The sequence below is a fragment of the Sander vitreus genome, chromosome 8 (assembly GCF_031162955.1).
Source record: "Sander vitreus isolate 19-12246 chromosome 8, sanVit1, whole genome shotgun sequence".
In the NCBI taxonomy this organism is placed as follows: Eukaryota; Metazoa; Chordata; class Actinopteri; order Perciformes; family Percidae; genus Sander; species Sander vitreus.
Window position 1 is genome coordinate 22,128,530 of NC_135862.1, and position 23,334 is coordinate 22,151,863.

The 23,334-nt window shown below is 40.3% G+C and overlaps 1 protein-coding gene across 1 annotated transcript in view; it reads right to left on the bottom strand.

The window, feature by feature from the left end:
* Positions 1-9,645, bottom strand: part of LOC144521696 (protein FAM200B-like) — a 29,276-nt gene extending 19,631 nt beyond the window's left edge. Inside the window, 4 exon segments of the mRNA XM_078256248.1 lie at positions 775-848; positions 8,887-9,086; positions 9,220-9,279; positions 9,584-9,645. Coding sequence (XP_078112374.1) covers positions 775-848; positions 8,887-9,086; positions 9,220-9,279; positions 9,584-9,645 — 396 coding nt within the window.
* Positions 9,646-23,334: the final 13,689 nt, after the last annotated feature.

The following is a 23,334-nucleotide window of genomic DNA, read 5'->3' on the forward strand; positions in this document are numbered from 1 at the left end:
CGGCAATGTATCATGTGACCGAGACAAGTGTCAAGAGTGAGTCATCTTTCTCTGCGGCCCGGTACCAAATGACCCACGGACCGGTACCGGTCCGCGGCCCGGGGGTTGGGGACCGCTGCTTTAGATCACGGCACGCAACATACAGCGTAATAAGTATTGGTACGTACTGTACTAGTGCAAAAAGAGAGAGTACAAAAGATTACACCGTAACTCTGGAGTAATTATGCTGTACAAGGTGGCCTGTAAAAGCGTTACCCAAACTTCACAAATCCCACAGAACAAACATATTTTCACTGGTTACCATTGTCACATTTACTCTAAACAAGTTTCAGTTTAAAGTGTACATATAAAGTCCATATTGCAATGAACAATAAGTGTGGTATGGGAACTTAACCGATTTGTCAGACACAAGAAATTATGATTTTGGGAAAGTTTTTTGGGAGAAACCACACAATATGAACATGGTCATAGACCAAATGAGAAACAAACCCCGATAACAAACTGCAAATTACACAAATTAAATAACTTCTGTTTTCCTCCGCAAATTTGTTAGTGAGTGAGTTAGTTAGAGAGGGGTTGAGCTGAGCAAATTACTGCACACACATTATCAATATTTCTTTTCCTGTTTGAGCATAACCATTAAACACGACAGAATGTGTTGGTCAGTCAACCAGTTAACAAACTGCTCGTGTTTACCAAGGCCAAGATCTTTTGGGGTGTTTTATTAGAGCGGACTCTGCTGGTTCATGGTATTTCTCTTCTGCAGACTGCTACCACCTCATTACAGTCAGGGCTCCAGCCAGTGTGAAATTCCCCTGAGGAGAAAGGCACTGGAGCAGAGGCCAGACCTGGAGCAGAGGCCAGACATGCCCAAGATATTATTGGGTGAATAAAGACCCTATATATCCGGGATCATAATGTAACAAGATATTTTATGCCCTCATTAAAAAGAAAGAAAAAGTGTCATTTAAAATCAATCTCTTTGGTTGTTTTTTTGCTCATTTTCTTGTCTCATCTGCTATTGCTACGCGGGAGTGTAATGCAACACCCTTAAGAGCAGCATAACAAATAAACTTAATTGGGATCAAAATCCTCCAGCACACAATTTGTGTTTTGGACTAGTTGTGAACTGTTCTACATTTTTACAACAGAGAGTTGACACTGGAGCTGCAAAGATTAATTGATTAATCGATTAGTTGTCAACCAAAAAATGAATCAACTATTTTGATAATCGATCAGGATATATATATATATATAAAATATTGAATCACGATTAATCGCATTAATGTCATAGTTAACTCGCAATTAATCGCAATTAATTGTAAATTTTTCTCTATTCTAAATGTCCCTTGATTTCTTTTTGTCCCATTATTTTTTTCTCACTTTAATGTTCTTATCAACATGATACAACAATACTTTTAAAACGGTGCCTGAACCGAAAGATTTATATATATATTTAAAAAAGGAGCACCTTGTTCAATTGTATTTGTCTGTTCTGTATGTTCAAAAAAAAAACAATAAAAAGTTGATCTAAAAAAAAAAAGGAGCACAAAACGGCAAAAACAACCATTGGATGGGAAAAGGGTATTTTACAATAACTATGAATGCACCACGAGGCTGGCGAGGCGAGGCTGAGTCTGTGTTTTTCAGACAACGGCAGCTACAGTCTGGTGTTAGAAACCTCTCCAGTGAAATACAGTCACACTTTACACCATTTAGCTGTCAGCATTTTAACTTGTGTTTACTCCAGCTGCTAGCTAATGGTAGGCTAACGTTACCTGCTGCTAAGTGTAGTGTTGACTAGCGTCCCGTGCTGCGACGTTTCAGTTGCCTCTAATGTCCGTTTTTGGAGCATCAGAGAGAAGTGCAGCCCAAACAAGTGTGTGCAGCGTGCCTGTTGTTTTGTTTCCGTTCTAGCTAGATCCGGTGTGGTGTTGTAGTTCTTCTAACGTTACTAGTTGTTGCAACAGCATGTGAAAAAAACTAAAAAGTTTGCTAGGCCAAAAAGAACGTTAATCTCGCGATAAACAAAATTGACCCTGTTAAAATGGGTTTGCGTTAATGTCGTTAACGCGTTTAACTGACAGCACTAATATATATATATATATATATATATATATATATATATATATATATATATATATATGTTTATTTATTTATTTTTATTTTTTGTATTTTTTTTGACCAGTGATTTTTTTCTTTTTTTATAAAACAAAATGACTATACATATATATAACACACAAAACATCTTGTGACGACGTCATTTTGGGCTTTGGAAAACACTGATCAAAATTTTTTACCATCTTTTGGAACTTTATAGTCCAAACAATTAATCGGTTAATTGAGAAAATAATGGACAGATTAATCAACTATGAAAATAATTGTCAGTTGCAGCCCTAGTTGACACTTGACACCACTGGTTTGAATTTTTAAAACCCTGGCAGAACCGCCTTATGTATTAACTAATTTCTGTGTTGGAGGCACTGGTATTCTGTTGCAGACCATTTCATTAATATATAGACCACCATCTCAGCTGGCACTGCAGATTTAGTATAAAAGTCAAACATTTTGGTAAACGCTTGCGAGTCGCACTCACAGCTGTTGTGTTCACTGTTGCTGGTTGATCAGTGAGTTGGTTTAAAACTAAATATTGAGCGGAGGTTTCTTTTAGCTTTTGGAGGCATTTGATGACTGGTCATTACAAATATTTGAGAGGTAGATATTTTCAAATTTCATAGCATTTGGCCCCGTACCCCGTGGTGATTAGGCGCTTGATTGTCTGTATCCCTATGATTGTATCGTCCGACAAACCTTTATCACTGTCTTCAACCCAAACAATCCCACTGAGCAGTTGCTCACATTAGTAAAGATAGAGAGGGAGTTTCCTATTTAACATACACGCTGACAGGGCATAAATGGTGACAATTGCCATTTGTTTCTCTCCAGGAGACTCAAAACGTGTTACATCATCATCTTATGAGCTGAAACCACTTCCAAAGAGTACTGGTTTTAAAAAGATGTCCTTAAAGAAATCCCCATTTCAGGTTTTTTGATTAAAACAAGATGATGATTGTTTTCTAAACCCTCAGAGTCTGACAATACAAAATAAGCTGTGGAGTTTGTTCCAGTGCAGGCTCCACTGTCAGGACGGAAAATGCAGGGTGTGAACTACGAGGGAGCTAGGGGGAGCTTGGCTCCCCTTAATAAGACATGGGCTCCCCTGAAAACGTGATTTGTGAAATTTTGGGGGTCTCTAAAAACATTGACGTGCAATTTCAGTTTTGGGTAATGTGATCATCGTGGATAATTATGTGTAAAATTGCAAAAATATAATTCATTCATGCATGACAGCGATTTAAACCTAATTCACTTAAATAAAGATAACTATACATGCTATTCTTGTCATGAGCATCAAGGCGTGGCAGCGCTGCGGTGCAAATTTAACTCATATTTAGTACATGTTAACTCAAAGATTCGTAGAAAAAATATGAACGTTGGAGGCCATTTATCGGCCGCAAAGTCCTTGAAATCCATTCTGCAGTTAGCATCATATAGCCGTGGCAAAGGAAAACAAGGCAGTTTAATTTATTTTGGTTACTAATAAATTGTGTAGCGATGATGTTAATAGCACAACCAATTCACCTGCTGCAAGCCCTGTTAGCACACCTCCCGCAGGGGTGACAACACAAGAAGAAGAAATAATGTCCTCTCTGGCTGAAGATGGTGATGGTAACAGCTTGTCTGAGGCCGGTCACCATCCTAACCCCTCTTGCTCCTCTCTCCCGTTAAATTGGAACAGCCAGCAGTGGAGAGACTGGAAGAGCCGATATACATGGCTGTTTGTTAAGGATGCGTCGCTTAGACCTAATTGAACGGAGGAATTATGGTATTCTTCCGTAGCCTGAGTAACTTTAACCATTGTTCATGTGAAATTTCAAAGACAGCCTGATGCTTTATTTATAGACTATTTGTGGGTGGCTGTTTGCTGTTTGACCTATCAATTCATGTCATTAAAGTATAATAGGGTAAATCCTGTATAGTGCATACACTTGTCGTAAGCGCAGGACAAATACTAAATTAAATTGTGTAAACTCTTCCGGTGAAAGTAGTTTGGTCGTTGATTTATATTTAAATAGCCTACTAATCAATAACTAATCAACATTGTAAAGTGCCAACAACGTTTCTGTTAATGGAGCATTTATTTTGCCAATCCTGTCCACACTATATACGCAACAGTGTAGGCTATTCTAGGCCTATTAGTAACAGATGTCTTATTCAGATGCAATATATTTTTGTCAAAATACAATAAACTCTGTGTAGCACATATAATACGTATTTTTTAGTGATGTGTTTAAAGGTATGCTAGTTTGTAATTTGCACATTCCAATTCATTTTAATATGCTACTGTATGAATCTCGATCGCTTTCCTGCCAGTTCCTCAACCTCAGAATTAAAGATGAAATTATCATTGAACCAACGCAATCTTGTATTCAGGTTGTTAATTGGTTAGGGCGGACGTCCTCCCTTGAGCATCATATTACGTGTTTTGGCCATTAACAGATGTTTATATTATATTGATATAGGAGATCCCGCCCTACAATCGTCCAAGGCCCCCAGACTGCCCTGCAGGTGTCACTGTTGAGGCATTTTAATCAGAATCTAAACCAAAGAAGAGAAGAAATTTATTTTATAGATGATACTGAAATGTTATAACGTTTTATATCAACCAATTACTTATATATTTTTTAAATATATTTTGATGTCCCTCTTGCCTCTCAAAAATAAAGAAGGAGCAACCTCCTCTGCCTCTATGGACCAGCTTCCTCTGCTTTGATCAAAAGCCAAGTGCTTGTAGAACCAACTGGCCAGTGGAGTTATAGACAAATGTGCCCTGAGGCTAACCTCGGGCTGGCTGGAAATGATCTAGCTAGGGGAACCAGAGACCTAAATGTCACAGACAGTAATGGGTCATGGGTGATGTCACGATGAGACACAAGGGGCTGCCTCTTCTTTACCTCAACAACCTTCCCCCAAGGTGTCACTTGGGTGGCAAGGTGTGCTTTCAGTGTGAAATTGGGCGCATCAACGATTTTTTTTTTCAAAAAGCTTGTCTTGTGTCAGTAGCTCAGACCAAAAGGAAATTACCTCCATGTGGGTACTGGGTTGAAACAAAAAGCAAGACAATTATTCCATTGTCACATAAAAACTGAAATCGAAGGGGGTAGCTCCTGAATGCATAGAAAGGACATGTGAGAAGAGAATGGGATGCCTGGTTGAAAATCATTAGAAAAGAATGGCACACTAGTGGACTGCAACCTGGTGATTTCTGTTCCCTGTTGATAGACTCTTTAGTACAAGACTTTATGGCAAGAGCAACGTATTGGTTCGAATTATTGTGCTGAGACACTGATAGGGCATAAAGGATGCATCAGTGATGAATGTTGTGTTTGGATATCCTGTTTTGTCTTGTGTGTGTTTGTGTGTGTGTGCATGCTTTAATGGAGATCTGTATCTTTTCCAGGAATACCTTCAATGTGCACATACCATAGGCTATTTATCACATGTTGCCAGAACTGCTGCCACATTAAAAGTGAATACACAAATCAAGTAATTTATGATAATCACTGTCATGCATCAAAATTATCTCTGGGCAGATGATGACTGATAATGACTTTGAAACATTAAGTAATGCAAAAACATAATAAGGCAGTAATTAATTTACACTGAAGGGAGCCAAAGCTTTATGGGTGTCATCAGGCAGCATGGTGGCTTAGTGGTTAGCACTTCTGCCTCACAGCAAGAAGGTTTTGGTTTTGAATCTGGGTCTTTTCAGTGTGGAGTTTGCATGGGTTTCCTCTGGGTGCTCTGTTTTCTTCCCACCATAAACACATGCATGCTGGGTAATTATGACTACAGTCGCAGGACTGGCAGTTTTACAGAAATGTTGATTAATGTGCATTGTCCTAATCAATTAAACTTACAAATCTGATAAGTAACGCCATTAACCATTAATATTACAATGGACAACAGTATTCGTAGGAGGGATGCACCAATTCAATGGCCCAACATTAGTATTAGTATCGGCTGATATTCGCCTTGTTGATTGCCATCGGCCTATCAACAAATAAGAAGACATTCCCCGTTGGCAGTGGCTGATGTATCTAATAACCATATTTTTCAAAATATCATTTGTTTCCCTTTTATTTCCGAGTGGCAAACAAGTTTTGCAATTTGAGTTCCTATTATCAATATTTTTTCTGTGTTTATCTTTCACATACATTCATACACATTTTTACTAATGTTCATTGAATCTGTAGACTAGATTCAGAAGCTCATAACTCTACACAGTATGTCGTGCTAACCTGATATGTGCAAAAACGGCCACATTCAAATTCCAGCCACACTCCGGGCACAGACACGACTACATCATCAGGCTAGGGGAAAGAAATCATCCTTTCTCTGGTAAATGTTGGAGGAGCGATTTCACTCTTCTGAGCACAGAAAAAGGTCTGAGGGATGTAAGTGGAATGAAGTAGAGATGATCGGCTCCAATACTGCCTAAAACACTGGTATCGGTATCGGGAAGTACTGGAGTTCATGCACCGATCCGATACCACGTAATAAAGCCCTAAAGAAAAAATACGTTAAAGTAATTTATTTATGTTCTTTTTCCGTTATAACTGACTGTCAAACTGCATAATAAAAGAAAGTTCTGTGGCATTCATGTTTCACAAAGAGTTTAACCTGAGCCAGACTGACAACAAAGATAGAAATAATATCCCATCCATACAGGGATAGTAGTATACAGTTGTTAAAACATAATAAAATACATGGCGCACTGGTATCGGATCGGTACAAATGCCTCTATACTTGCGTATCGGCCGATACGCAAGTTCAGGTATCGGAATCGGTATCGGAAAGCAAAAAATGGTATCGGACCATCTCTAGAATGAAGTAAGAGTTACACAGTCACATAGTGGATTAGTGGAATAAAAACAAGGTGGGAGAATCAGTATCAAGGTTCTCCCACAGACCTTAATACTGATTTGACCTTAGCCCTAAACTGAATCTGACTGCTTTGTTGATGATTCATTGATTAATTTGTAAAAAGAACAGCGACAAATTTACTTAGACCACCATAAGAGCTTGCATGTTCAGAGAATTTCTGTCTGACTCTTTTTAGGTCTTTCAAAATATATATATTTTTTAAAGCTGAATTATTTGCTCTCAGTCACCTTCCTCTCTCTTTCCTGCCTACATCCCCATTTTGCAGTGAGTCAGCAGTAAAAAACAGCATCAGTTTGAGATGCAGAAATATGCCAAACAGTCCCCAGGATCAGCACAAGTGAAAAGGCTGTTTAAAAAAACAAAATTGCAAACAGGGTGTATCAATATTTGATAATGTTCTGTGCACAGGATGCCGTAGATGTCATATTTACATATGAAGTGTTGAAATAAATACTACAGCACAGAAAATGCACTGAATGCTAAAATACTTAAAGTATATTAACTTTAAATATGAATAATATGAGGAAAAATAAGATATCTTAAAGTCAATTTGTTTACAGCCTTAACATTGATTCCCCATTGATGAGAGGGGCAACAGTCAAACTGCTGCCACAATGTAATATTAATACCAACTACAAAATGCATTTCATGCAGAAAATGCTGGCAGCTGAAATGCTTTTTAAAGCATTGCAGAAATGTATAGCCTGAAAAACCGTGATGCCAAAAAGCTTAATATTTTAAGAAGTAGAAAAGGAAGAAAGCTGAAAACAAGCACACATCCTTAATTACTGTAAAGAGCTGAACATTTTGACATTTGAATGGTTTCTGTAGCTGAAGTATGCAGGAGTAGGAGTCGACTGAAAAATGTACGAAATAGGGAATGAAAACTCTTAAAGTCAGGGGGGTGAAGTGTAAGCAATGAAAGTAGCTTACTGTCAAGTAATTAAGTCCCTTTAAAGGAGTTGAGGTGTCATCTGAAGTATAAGGTGTGTGTGTCCGTGTGTGTCTGTGTGTGTGTGTGTGTGTGTGTCTGTGTGTGTGTGTGTGTGTGTGTTTTAGCATGTGTGTATGTATAGAAAACTTGTGTCTTATGTGTCTTCATTATTGTGTCTAACTGGCTCAGAGGGTTGAAATTATTCACAGTTAAAGAGTGAGACATTGTAAAACCAATCAGACACTGCAGTGCTCTAATCAATCCACCATGTGTGGTTTGAGACAATTATTATTTTTTGACGGACGCACTGGACAGGATTTGAACCTCCGATCATCAGTCTCACAAAGGTGGACAACTGGCATGCGTTGTAACACTGAGTGGTCTGATTATTTGAAGAGACAGTGAGGTCCAGTGGCAGAAACAGAGGCAGATGAAATATTACTTTGATACAGTGATAATTCAAAAATACCACAGAATAATTTTCGTAGTTGCAGCAGCTAGTAGAAGTATTAGTAGTCCTAGACGAGAATCAAACTATCGGTTCTATTTCGTATAGGCTTCACCCTCTAAGGGCTGTCGCTATTGGGTTTATCCCTTCGCACATGCGCAGTTGTGAAGATGTCTTTCGCGCCCTTTGCCCCGCATGGGCCTCTCTTACGTCCGCAGATACTGTATATTACAGTGGTGCGACCAGAGATCTGCTCCCATTTTTTGCTTCAGCGACAAGCAGTTTGAAGACTTCGAAGAACAGTGGTGCCGAGCGGACAGTCGAGTAAGGTAAGGTTAACGCCTGTGGTGGCACCCAGATGGCCGGGAAGTGGACCTCTTTGGCGGGCACAAGTCCGCTGACTCGATTCCCCGAAGACGGTTCCCTTGACGGCTCTCCCTCCTCCGCGTTGGGAAGACTTAAGCTTGTAACAGTGGAGGACTATGAGTCCCGTTACGGCGACTGTCTCCGTCCCAGGAGAGGAGCACCACACCGGCGGCTTTCTCCTCTTTCTCTCCTCCGCAGCGGGCAGGCTCCCTGCCCACCGCTAAGGTTGTTGTTCTTGACCTGTGCGAATGCACCCACCCACCTCGCCGTTCCGCAAACAGCGGCGGCAGTGACGGTGACGGGGCACCGGGAACGGGTGTCTCACTCCAGCTAGAGTTGGAAACATAACAGCATTTTTTAAGGGGCACACAGTTCCCTTAAAAAGCAGGTTTTTCCCTCTTAGTCAGTCCGCCTTGTCCCCCCTGGGCATCTTGCGGCCACTGGACCCCACGTTTCACCTCACACACTCACAGACAGGCTCGCCGCCACGCCCACGGGCAGTATGCGGTCGGAGCCAGCCACACTGTGTCAGAATTGACAGGCTCACACACAGACACTCAGAGTGCGTGTTTATAGCCTACTCAGTTTTTTCTCCACCTCCCAGCTGATTACTCGGAATGGTGAGAGTGTTGAGAGAACGGCTTGTGAGAATCAAACTACCGCCTTTTCACACAGGCATGCGCGTGCCGCGCTCTCGGTCACGCTCTTCCATGGGCTGTGATGACCGGGCACTCGCTCCTCACAGCCCGGGATGGCTCTCTGTTGCTATGGCATCAAACAACACACGGCTATACGCCTCAACTCGCCAGCCTTCCCCAGGCTCTTACCGGTTCAGATAACGGCTCTGACGCCTTGCACACATGTGGTGCCGTAGGCGGAGCCCGGTCATTCCCACACTGTGTAAACAGCGGGAGCGAGTGCCCACTCAGTATGTACATGCTACACAGTCACTCCTCAACCGTCTAGCGGGACGGGGAGAACAGGGCTCGACATTAAGGCTTGTTGTTTTTTTGTAGGGCAAGTGGAAGAGAAATTTACTTGCCCCACTGGACAAGTTAAAACTCAAACAAAATTCACGTTATATGCCACTCATTACATCTATTTTACCGTTTTTGAAACAAATACATTTTTCCCTGCACAATCCGTCGAACCAGCGTCCAACTCGCACGCAGTTTAAACATACATGTTTAAATTTTTACCTGCCTCAGAAGAACCGAAGAACAGTGGTGGAGACTGGAGTGGAGACGATGTTTCTTCAGGCTCTGCAGCCCGGCCAAGTACCAGGGAAAGCACCAAAAAAAATAAACCTTACAACAGTAAGTTTAAAAGGGAAAGGAAATTTGTCAACAGCTGGAGAGATGAATTTGACTGGGTGCATTATGAAGAAGGCGTAATGTTCTGCAGCATCTGACGGGGGCAAGTAAGTGACGTTAGCTAGCTAGCATCGGCAGCTGTGTACCTAGCAAGCATTAGCAGCATTTGTATCGGTTAAATGTACGTAGTTAAATATCAGCTAATATTCAACAGTAAAGCAGCTACACCCTTTAAAGGATCCCTTGGTAAATCAGCCTCTGCTAGAAGCTCTGGTAGAAAGTGAAATTGTAGAAAAAAAGCCTACCGAAGTTGAGTTAGCCAATGTCGTTAGCGATGCTAGCTAACGTTAGTTTGCTAGCTGTATATAACCTTTCACTGGGTCTTGCAGCAGTTTGATTTACTGAAATGGATTATGAAATGTTATGTTCTACTAACCATTTGCCTACTTTAGCAAGTCACAGTATTTCCAAGCCCTGATAGTGTAACTGAGGCGACACAGTAAATAATTCCTCTTTCAAGTAATAAGCCCCCGCTCAAGTGTTGAGCATTAAATTAGCTACACGGTCTGTATGTTACCAAGAGATCTCGGGACGAAGCGGCAATACAGTACATAACAAAGTGTTTTATTCTGCAGAAATTGTCTAAATGTTTTATGTAACAAATAACATTTTTAATAACACCTCAATTTTTACTTAAATTATTTGTATAATATTACAGCTCATCTTCGTTGGTCAAAGGAACAAGTGCCTTCAGACATGACACACTGCTGTCCCACGGGATCAGCAAACGCCACCAGCACTGTGCTGTTGCTGAGAAAGCAAAAGGTCCTCATGCAAAAGTGCCAACTGTAGTCCAAGCAGTACAAAAAATGGACCCGGCATTGTTTAATAAAATGAAGAATGTTATGCACACAGCTTATTACATTGCAAAAGTGGAGCAACCCTTCACTCAATTTCCTGAACTTCATGGGCTCATCAACAGAACCAGTGGGACACTCCCAGACAGCTACAATTCAGACAAAGCTTGTGCTCGGTATGTCACACACAGACCAAATAAACACAAACACAGTAGCCGAGCAATGCTTTCTTGTGTGCAGTACCCAAAGTGTTAACAGAATAATGTTCTTTGCAGCTTCATTTGTAACAAATATGATGTGGAGAGGGAAAAGCTCAGAAGTTGAGGAATGCCAAACACTCCTCCATCATGATTGATGGGGCAACTGATGGTGGCAACATTGAAAATGAAGCTGTCTATGCCCGCTTCATGGCAGACGAAAGTCCAGTAAATGCTTTCCTCTCCATTCAGGCTGTTAAGCAAGGAAATGCTTCTGGGATCCTGGATGCCATATATGCAGGTAATGTGGAATGGTTGTACGGTAGATTAACTGCACAAGTGTTTTCACTTCAAATATCATTACAATATTTGAATGCACAAAGCAATTGACAAGTGAGACTAATTTGGCTGCAACTCCCTTCATCCAGAGGTTTGTTTCTGCAATGCAATATCTATGCTTTCAAGTTTACATTTTAATGTATGGTGCTCAACTGACTTCTCTTTTTTGTGTTTTTCTTCAAAGCATTTGAAGAAGCTGGCATTGATGACTGGAAGGACCGGCTAGTGGGATTTGGCAGCGATTGAGCAGCAGTCAATGTTGGATGCAGGAATGCGCAGCTTCTGAGGGACATCCCATACCTCATCTCCATACACTGCGTAGCTCATCGCCTGGAGCTGGGTGTGACTAAAGCAATTAAAGAAAATACCAACATGGTCCAGCTTCAGAATACACTGAAGAACCTGTATGACCAGTACTACTACTCCCCCAAGGCTCTCAGGGAGCTTCACCAGATTGCTGAGGCCCTGGAGGAGAAGGTACTGAAGCCATCCAACCTCCATGGTGCCCGATGGCTACCATATGTGCATCGTGCAACAACGGTCAGTGCTAAATTAACTACAGCTTTTTCAGTAGATATTATTAATGAGTAATGCCAAATGGATATTATGTAATAATGATTCTCTTTTTTTGTAGATTGTATGTGATAGTTACTCTGTCCTCCTGGCCCATTTTGAGGACATGGCAAGCATGAAAAGGAGCCCCAAACCATCACCAGCTGTTGTTGGAAGAGCGAAACAAGTCACTGGGTATCTCAAGAACCTGCACCATTCAATCTTTCTACACTTCATGTGTGACACACTTGATCATCTTGCTCTTTTGAGCAAAGAGTTCCAGAAAGACAACAACACAGTGTGTCAAGCGGTTGAAAGCCTGGAGACATGTTACTGGAACCTGACTGCACTCAAGACAGGAGGGGAATACAGAGGAGTGCAGTTCCAGGTTCGACATGCAGTTCCGAGCTTGGAAGCAGAACGAGCTGCAGTGATTGGTTAGTTACATTATGTAGATTGCCACTGTACTTTAATGTAGTGGCAGTAGTGTAATTCAGATGATTATGTTTTGATCCAAACAAATGCCATCATCTTTCACTTAGAGGAGAAGCTGAGGGACCTTCAAAGGGGCAGTCCAATCAGTAAATTTAAGGCCTTTGATCCCTCTTGCTGGCCCAAATGGGATAGGTTAGACGGCAGTGCTCAATTCAGGGAGAGTGGTCAGGAGGATCTGAGGGCACTGACTAGGCACTTCAGCGTCCTCCTGTGTAGAGAGGGCATAAGCACAGAAGATGTCATGTCCAACTTTCAAGACTTCAAGGGCTTTGCCCAGGGGAGAACATCTGTTCCAATGAGGGACACATTCTTAAATATTCTGAAGTCAGGTGTGTGTACTACTGTAAGAATTTGACACAAATTCTGAATGATTACTGTAGGAGTTCATTCTCAATAGCCTTTTCTATATGTAACACCTCCTGGCGGCAGGGTAGTGTCAACAGTTAAAGTATCCTAAAACAGGATAAGTGAGACAAGGAAAACGTGGTGCCATTCAGTACGGTTGCTTTCATCAGAATAAGAGACCGATAAAATATAACCTTATATTTTCTTATCTTTTCAGATGAGAGATGTGAACAGTTCAGGAGTTTGGTGACACTCCTGAAAGTTTACTTGGTCCTGCCAGTCAGCAGAGCTGTGTGTGAGAGAGGGTTCTCAACCATGAAACCAACCAAGTCCGACCTGAGAACCAGCCTCAGCACATTTTTTTTGTCAGTGGAGGGCCCAAAGTTTGAAGACTTTGATGCTGGATTGGTGGTGGAGAGGTGGTGGATCTGCAGCCAAAGGCAGTGCCGCCCAGGATTTAACCCCTGGGAATCAAGGCATCGGTCCGAAGATATAGAGTAGGGCGGGCCATGCCTTCGCCGTCCTAGGAAAAGAAATATTGCAAGCCTAGGTAACAGGTTTTACGGCCTCGTTATCGGTGTAAACGTTAAAGCTACTTTCATATTTCAATAAGCGTTCTGCTACAATGTGACATTTATTTGGAGAGAGATATATTATCGCCTTGATCATTTAGCTGTTGCCGTGTTTCTTATTGCATAGCTGATCGATGTACTGATTGTTTAATATTACTTGTGCAGCCACGTGTTGATATTCAGGTTAATATTGCTAGCAACGTACAATCGCCAATAAGCAGACTAGTGCTGTGGAACCACATGTTTAGCTATTAAAGGTGTATTACACTGTTTGCTCCGTTATGGATATGTGTGCTGTAATAGATGTGGCTTATTCTCAGTTTGTGTTACTGAGCAATATGTTACATTTGATTTATGTTAATTATTGCAGAGAAATTAATGTAATTCTTAGTATTGTTTCTTGTTATATGCTGGTGGCTATAACATTTAGTTTTTGGTAAATAATGTTCATAGTAAGTCAGATGCTTATTAATGTGCATTATTATTTGCTTATATATTTCAGAACCACATTTGACTTCACATGTAATGTCAAATACAACTTCATAGTTAACTTCATGTTGGAGTTGTAAATAAATCTTCCTGCATCTCAAAGTCAGACATCTCTGGTTCAAGTTCTTACCGGACCCCCTACAGCAGGCCAGTGTTTTTACAAGCCTATTGCCTATATTTTTGTAATATAATAAACACTGTTACTGGTTTGTTCAAAATCTGCATTAGCAAAACACAAAAAATATTTTATTTATAAAATGATAAATCTTTACCCGGACAAGTGACTTTTGTGCATGGACAAGTGAAACATAAATGTACTTGTCCAAAGGACAAGTGCCTCAAAAAGTTGATGTCAAGCCCTGGAGAACTCTGACTCGATGACTGCCCACCATGCATCCTCAGCATAGCGGCACGTTCTCTGTTGCTATGGCAACATACACCACAAGGATGTGCGCGCGCGTGCCCTCGGAGCGGGGCGCAGTGTGGGAAAACTTGCCATCCAGGAATGTATGGCTGTCAAAGCTTATAACAAAAAGGCTATACGCCCCAGTTTACCAGCCCTCCACCTCCTTTTTCGACGGTGTGTTGGAAACAGCCGCGTCATCTCAGGGGAGATAGCCGCTCTGACGTCAGAGCTGGCAGAGATGTGGGCAAAGGATGCCTTTTTTTCCTGTGTTCCTCCAGGAGAAGAGAACAACGTTTTTCTTATTCCCGTTACTTCTCACACCGGGAAAGACGGGCGGAATGAGACCCTGTCTCAATTTGACCGGTGCATTATGAAGTGCCCATTCAACATGCTGACAATTTGACACATGTTGGAATGTGTGCGCCACCACGAATGTTTCACTTCACTGCACTGGAGTGGCTTGGAGGAATGCAGGGTTTTTTGCAGTTATTAACTGTGATATTAATTTTTTGTCACCATAAAACATTTTCACAATCCACATGACATGGGCCTCACGATCAGTAGGCCTACTCATGATGATGACAGAGTTTGCTCATCAAAATAGTATGTGTTTTGATTCATTAAACCTTGTTCAGTGGGAATAGGAAGACAATTAGTCAATTAGTATGTTCTGCTTGTGGACCTTGTGTCGCAGGTGGCATTGACTACATCAGCTTCGCCCTAACCCAATAGCGACAGCCCTTAGAGGGCGAAGCCTATACGAAATAGAATGATAGTTACGTATTGTAACTCCACATTCTATGAGTATAGGCGTAGCCCTCTAAGGTTCGGGCCACCTGCCCCACTAACATTGGCTGAAGAAAAATGCTGATGTTGGGAGCAGATCTCTGGTCACGCCACTGTAATGTACAGTATCTGCGGACGTAAGAGAGGCCCATGTGGGGCACAGGGGGCGAAAGAAATCTTCACGACTGCGTGTACACATATACATTCTTATGAGATCAAGCTTAAAATTTTTTTACAGAGTCCGACTAAGTGTCTGGCTGAAGGAAAGCATGTAAAGTCTTATATGCCTTACAGTCTAATTCCAGACCTAACTGTGGAACTGAGTAAAATCAATCACCAATACTGTTAACCAGCAGCAATGACAATATTGTTTTGCTGACACTGCACATACTTTGGTGGTGTGCTGACAGAGCCAGGAGCTGATGCCTAATATAGCCTTCTTCCAATCTAGATTGTAATGTGGCTCAGACAGAAAATTGAATGAGAAAAATAAATTATATTTATTTGATGCTAAAGAATACGATCAAATTACTTTTCTGCTGTGCTGTATGAGTTTACGTTTAAGTTTGGACACCACATACATAGTTAAATTAGTGTGTTACAAAACCAGAAGTATAGATCTATGCTTTAATATGAATGTTTTTTAATCACCCATCCTTTGTGTGAACTGTAACCTAACTATTATGTATATAACGTAGTAAGTTGCCAGTAAGTCTGATACTCAATTGTTTTTCTTTTAACATCTTCAACAGGGGGTCTGGACCCCTATGGGGTCCTCAGAGTTACTGCATGGGGTCCTCCAAATTATTGTTAATATCTGAAAGTTTTTTCAAAAATCAAAATGTCTTAACATGAATCCTACATATTATTAGCAAATATATATCCCCATTGATGATAGGCTTATTGGCCTATGGGTAAGGTAGTCACTAAGATTATACAGTTAACAAGGATTCACTGCGCCACATGTATGGTTAACATTAAAAGATGATTTATAAAATCATGCTGACAATTATTACTTTAATAGCTTAGTATGCTATGCACTAAAAAGGTATGTATAAAGGCTTTAGGCCACCCTAAATTTATTGTAGGCCCAGTTTAATATGCAACTTCATTTTTTACAATATATGTAGTAGGGTGTCCCTGCTCCGTCTCTCTTTCAGTTAAGAGTTCCTTGGCTTAAAAAATGTTGAAGAACCCTGCTGTAAAAGAATGCAATAGCAGGATAACAGATGAGAACATAACCCATTCAAGGATACAGGTTTTTGTTTTTAAATGGTATTATTTCCAACAGCTGTAGTCTGGAGGGAGAGAGGTGAGGTGTGTTTTACTATTATTCACAGTTAATAATATTGTTGCACTGCACACAACGTTTCAGTTTTTTTCTTCAGACATAACTCAGACCTTTGTCCATGAAATAAAAATCTTATATTGCACCATCTCAGTGTCCTGAAAATTCATTGATTCATCCTTGGCAAATGAAATTCCTTGACATTAGATAATTTAAAAAGAGCTTTAAGGAACATTGATATAGTGCATTAACATCATAATTGTTTGAGCAATTTGAATTTTTTTTTTTAAAAAGATTGTTTAATTTGAAACCTTTATAGCAAAACATTGCATTATCTGTGGAATTTGCTCCCTCTTGATGGTGACTCCTAGCCTGACAAGCCAGACCCACATCAAGATGTTGGGTCTGGGAACTCACCATTGGCAGGGCTCAATCCGAGGGGCAGGATAAACGGTTGTCTTTCAAATTCCCTCTCCACACAATAGCCAACCAGAGCAACGCTAGTTGATAGATTAAACTTTTGCCGTATCCGGTCGGCAAACTCCGAACACATCTTCCTTTTTTAAGAATGACTTCAGTGCTTAACTCCAAGTCTTCCAGAGTCACAGCCAAAACCGATTCGAAAGACTGCTGTTCACCAGCAGCAGTCATCTTCTTTGTTTTCAAGTCGCAACTCTGCCGTCCTTATGTTAAGCCCGCCCACCGACTCTATACACAATGTAATTGGCCTGACCAGAATTTGTTTTTTCCAGCTCGCAAGCCAACGGAGAGTTGCTAGATTGACCCTGGCTGCAAATTACATTTAATGCCACTAGGGTGCGTCTAGATTTCTAGGCTAGGTGACTCCTTGTTCTATGTTCTTTTTTTTTTTTTTTATAAATTATGTAAAGTCACTTTCTTTGGTTTAATATCTATTATTTGAGTGTGAGTGTGAACACTAGCATTAACATTATTTCAGGCAGTTTTTTTATACCATCTGCAATATTAAGAAACAACTTAAAACTATAATTACAAATTAATCAATAATAACTGCTTGAATCTGCAGTCTTTCAGAGTTATTGACACATTGTAATATTAATACCCCAGACACAATCTTCAGGGTACTGTGACCACCCTCTGTGCATTAAGCCCCTTCCAATAGGTCTTCAATTAAGTATGATACATGAACAAGGCAATGTTGTTCGCAAAAGGTTCTAAAAACAGTCATTATTGTTCAAGTAATGTAGCAATTTATACATTATTCATTAAAATATTTTTTTTCTTTTCTTTGTAAAATTTATTTCTATTTACATTTTAAATGTATTGATAAGAAATGTTGTCATCTATAAACAATCTGAAGAAAAACAATAATTGTGAAATATAAAGAATACGTGTGCTACATTGGGGGGTTGAAGAATACAACAGGATGCCACACAAATGGGCCATTTGGTGACACTCCCACTGCCACACAACCTTGAGGGGAATCGCTGGATCCCTTGCTTTGGTCTGAATGTGCCCTTATTCAAATGTGTGACAACTGCACTCACGTCTCTGCAATGCATGTAAAAAAAAGTTTATTTTCTATTTGAATGAACTGATTATCACCTAGCAGAAAGCTACATACAATTGTAAGGAGTTACATAACATATTTGATGGAACACATGCTCAATCTGTGCTATAACATTTACTTGAAAAAGAGCACAGTCAGCATTTGTGAATCAAGCTCTTCTTGGCCACTTGGTGTGCATACCTGTGAAACTCCCGACAAGCAGATCAAGGAAAGGCCCTCGGCCGGGTGTGGCATGGCAGAGCTGTCATAAGCCTGACACCGATGTGCCTGTTGGGCTGTCAACTTGGCCTCTTGTCATCTCTGATGCTTCAACCTGAACATACTGTCAGAAAAAAGCAAGCAGCATGACTTGGGAAGGAGCCAGCCAGTGCCATGCCAGAGCGCAGTGGAACTGCCATTAGCTCTGTTTACCTTCATTAAATCACCTTGAAATGACACCAGGCTGCTACTGCTTACTGTTGATGTGAACTGAGTTTCCAGCAGAGTAGTTGAGTCTCAAATACCACTTGAGCATTAAAACTTAAAAAAATATCCCTTTTAAAGTACATTTAGAACTGATAAAAAACGTGTGATTAATTTGTGATTAATCACAAGTTAACTAGAACATGCGCGATTAATCGTGATTAGGATTTTAATCGATTAACAGCTCTAATTACGATATATTATACAGGTGTTTATTAAAGGTGTTTATGCTGCTCTGTTTACCACCTGTTTTTTGTTTGTCTCATGCTAATTGGGTTCTTATTTCTTATAATGAAGAACCAGTGAAATGCTTAAATATATGTTTTTGTTGTAATGTAAATCAGTTTCACATGTGAGTGAACCAGATCCACTCAGTTTTTAATTACTTTCATTCACCATGCAAGAGAGAGGATTTTCTAAATCATTTATTTCTTCTGCCTAGAATGTCTAGTTACTCAGTGTGTACAGTCCCTGTGAAAACGGCCGTATTTCCAGACCCCTTTATCAACCAGTACACTGTACTGTGCTTAGTAATGAGGTTAAATAGTGAAGGTCATGTTGACTCTTGTTAAGAAAGCAGAGGCAGCACACTCCAAAATGCTCTATAGGCTTTCCTACTCACTTCTATGGAGCCTGGGGCATACTTTTAAAGGCCTGTCAAATGTTTTTTGGTTTGTCTCTTTTTAGTGGTTTTGTGTCTCTTTGTGGTCGTGTGACATTGCAACAACAAATGTTCACAGTCAATAATGTTCTAGAAAGATTCTAGATCCTAAAGATTCTAGAAAGTGCTGACCTCTCTAGTCGCAGCTCTCTTAGCGCCGCAGAAATGATGCTGAATTTTGTATTTTACAAATATTAGTTGTGTTTTATGTGGTTGCTGTTTGACGGTGATGGCATGTGGCTCTGAGTCCCTCACCAGGATCGGAAAATCAACTTGCCAGTCTCCTACAGACTCTGTTAACCTCCTGCCGACTCTACTAGCCAGAGCTAGCTAGTCAGCTGGCTCAGGTTTTCAAATGTAAACATAGACTAAACAGAGGAAAAGGTGGAGAAGATGAGCTCAAGCTAGCAAGACCATCTCAGCAACCTTCTCATGACTATGAGTCGCTCATCAGGATAGGGAAATCAGATTCCAGGGGGGACACCCTTTTGGCCCCACCCCTGTATGGAGCCCAATTCCCTTAAAATACGTATCAATGGCTATCAAACCCTAACCTGGCTAACGCCAAGTCATATTTGTTTAATGTAAGCTGTCACAGTCTGGTTGTCCATCTTCTCTAACACATCTTTGTCAAGTGGCTTAAGTGCTAGAGGACATGGATCTTTATCCCTTTCCAGCCAATTGGTGAGTTGGGTCTCCTTTACAGCCCACCTGGCATCAAGTGCTATGGTCATGCATGTGTTTACCCAACCCATCATGTACAAATCTATGATAATTAGTTCCTTCCGAGAGTTGACCATATGTTCATTTATATTTCTTTAAAGCCTTGTGTGTCTACAGCGTGCTGTTTGCATAGATCTCCCACACTACCCAAGGGCCCTGGACACCCATGTCAAAGTGCCATTTCCAATGTTGTCAAGACCATGATGGATAGCAGGAGTTTGTTTAGGGCCCCAGGGAGGCCAGAGTTGGCTCTGATGACTGTGATTAAAGTCATATAATTTTCTATTCTATTCATTTCTAGACCAAGCTTTACTTTTCCCAGTCAGAAGATTTAACCTTTCCTTGGCCACTGGAATGATATTAGTTATTTTAGTTAGGGCTGAATATATGGATGTTACTGTCTTTCTGGGTATTACATTTAAAAAATAAAAAGGAATTGGCATAGACTTGTATTTAATGAGCACACTTAATGCACTGTTTCTGTTGTTATTCTTTGTGTAATTACATTTGTTTTACTCTGTTGTTACTGAAATAAACATACATGCTCAGGACCTAAATGCACAAATGAAGAGTTGTCAGAGTGAGGGGGCTGTGGCTGCCCATGGACAGGAGCCCCAAGCAGTTGTGCCTTTCTTAGTCTCACTTTGCCAGACCATCCACACGCTGCGGAGCGGAGGAGGGTCCGGCTACTCCAAACAGCATTCCGGGATGGGAGAAAAACGTGCTCTGGTTTATTTGCATTTCTTTAAACCAATCACAGTCGTCATGGGTGGCGCTAAGCTCTGCATGGAGCTGCTGCAAAATAGTCTTGCGAGATAAAACTCAGATTAGACAGATAGTCTAGCTAGCTGTCTCAATTTACCATGCAGAGATTTGAGGAGCAGTTAGCCATAGTCCTCATAAATCCACCAGAGATTAAAATACCAACAAAAAAAAAGCAGAAGGAAATGGAAATCGGTGAAAAAACATGTATCCGGTGGAATTTCCTGCGGCACCAGAGCAATCCCGTTAGTTGAACCTCAAGGATATATACTATGCCTTTCCTAAGTTCCAATGAGGTGAATTGGCACCTCTCCAGCTACCAGTCCATACGGGGACTTGAACAAGCAACCCTTTGGTTCCCAAATCCAACTCCCTATGGACTGAGCTACTGCCACCCCGAGACATGACATACATATACATATTAATTTCAAACATGGTACACTGTGACCATGAAGTTATACTTATGTCAATAATTACAACCGTTCTCATGTATAAATTAACTTTTAGTAGATAGTAAGTGACCTAAAACATTAACAACATACACCACTATCTTCCCATAAGGCATATATATCTAAACACCAAATACTGACGCAGCCATAAACTGCATCAGTTTTTCTTCTTCTACATAAGTGGAATCCAGCAATTGCCTCATGCTGTATGGTTGTAGCACACCCATTTCAAGCTGTAGATTATTCTCTGACCTCCTTTATATGAGGAGATTTTGACAAAAAAGTTAATCTGCAAGGCCTTTTTACAGTTTACCACTTTATGGGCTTTAATAAGACTGACGGATGGTTGTCAACTTTAATAATTTTTTAATAATAATAATAATACAATAATACATTTCATTATTATTGTTATTATTATCAATTTCTATATAGCCTATATATGGAAAACAAGATATTTTGTACAGTTATTCTAATATGCCTTAAGCCTGCTAATTTGTCGAAACTACCGTTTTTTTGTTTTTCAGCAGCGGTTGCAAAAGTTGCTATTACAACTCATCTTGCTTTATAATAGGCTTCAGCCTTTATTATAGTTACTATCAGTGGCGGATCTAGAAAAGTTTACATGGGGTGGCAAAGGGGTGGCGAAAAGTCTTGGCAGGGTGGCATTGGAAGACAGTACACGGATACCCCCATATGTGTGGCAAATAGAGGAAAAACTGTAAAACTGCGAAAAAACTGTGAAACTACAAAACATAATTCTATGATTTGTTTGACCTTTTGTTTGATCATAATTACTGATAAAGTAAGACAAATAGAACAGAAAATAGAATAGAATGTGTCTTATTTTATCAGTAATTATGATCATACAAAAGAAACTGTAAAACATTAGATAATCTAATTATATACTGTATTTACATATTTACATACCCTATACAACAGAATAGAAATAGCCAAAAACTAAAAACATGTCATTTTACTGAGTGCCATAACATGTTATGCTACTTTAATGCAATTTATATGGAAAAAGAATAAAAACATAGCATGTGATCCAGGGGGAATTGCAGGCCTACCCTCTTCCTCTCTGTCGTCTTCATCTGTCTCTTCCTGATCACTCCATGATTCTGTCCCTCTCTCTGAATCTGCAGCCTTCTCTTCATCCCTCACAGTCAATTATTCCTTGTCCTCTTCTCCTTCACTTATTTCTCCATCTCCTTCTGTGGCCTTCTTCTGCTCTGACTATCATGGTCTCTCCAGTTCACTGCCTTCTCCTTCTACATTTCCCTCCTTCTCTTCATCCTGTGCACTTCTCTGAATTTTCTTTGCAAAAAACTGGCAATATCCCCACTTTTAGCTTTCCTTTTCACTTTTAGGCTCCAGCTAATCTCTCCAGCTACACTGGCCTGTAAAAATCAACATGTGAAAAGCTCTGGCTAACCTTGTATTAGGTCTACATTACACTGCAGGGCCCTGTAGCTAATAAGTTGGCCTAGCCTATAACAAATATAAAATCTGAAAAGATTTATCACATGCACACACAGTAATGTTTAGACTACCCTACTTAATCCCATTATATTTGTTGTTTTCCCAGTTTGACAGTAAAGAACCAGTAACCTGGTTTAATTTGTGCAGCCTTATTGCTGTCATATGTGAGAGTAAGTGGATTCTGCTGCTTAACTAATCAAATAAAAATGAGCAAGCACTGTATGTGTTGTATTGTAACGCCACCGAAACGGCGACCCTCTGTAAACATTATGAATTCAAACATGCCAGGTTTTCATTTGTTTGTGTTAAGCTGTTCTTGTCTTTACTAAAATCCAAACTAATCAAAGGGCAGAATGCTTTTACAAATCACGAGGGAGCGATTTCACTTTTGGCTAACGTAATAGACTCGCCGTTATTGCTGTTGCTGAACCGCTTTTAGCATACATTACATTCATTACAAATGTAACTTTAAGTTAAACATGTGTTTAAACTTCACCTGGGGAAACTGAGGCTCGGGGGCAGCTCAGTTGCTCCAGTCTTTGCTGGGCTGTGTGCGAGCCAGACTGTGTGAACGCCGCTCTGCATGTTTGATGCAGGGACGTAGCTAAGTATTTGAGGGGCAGGGGGCTAAGATTACATTTACAATTATTATAAATTATAAATTATTATAAATGTATTGTTTGTTTCAATGTTTTAAGAAGATTGTGGACATAGTGGTGGTTTGTTTTTACAAGTACAGTTTTTGGAACACCAAAGTTAGGGGGGGGTGGCTCTACAGTGGGGGGTCAGCTGCCCCCCTTGCCACCCTGTAGATCCACCCCTGGTTACTATCATAATAGATATTATATAAA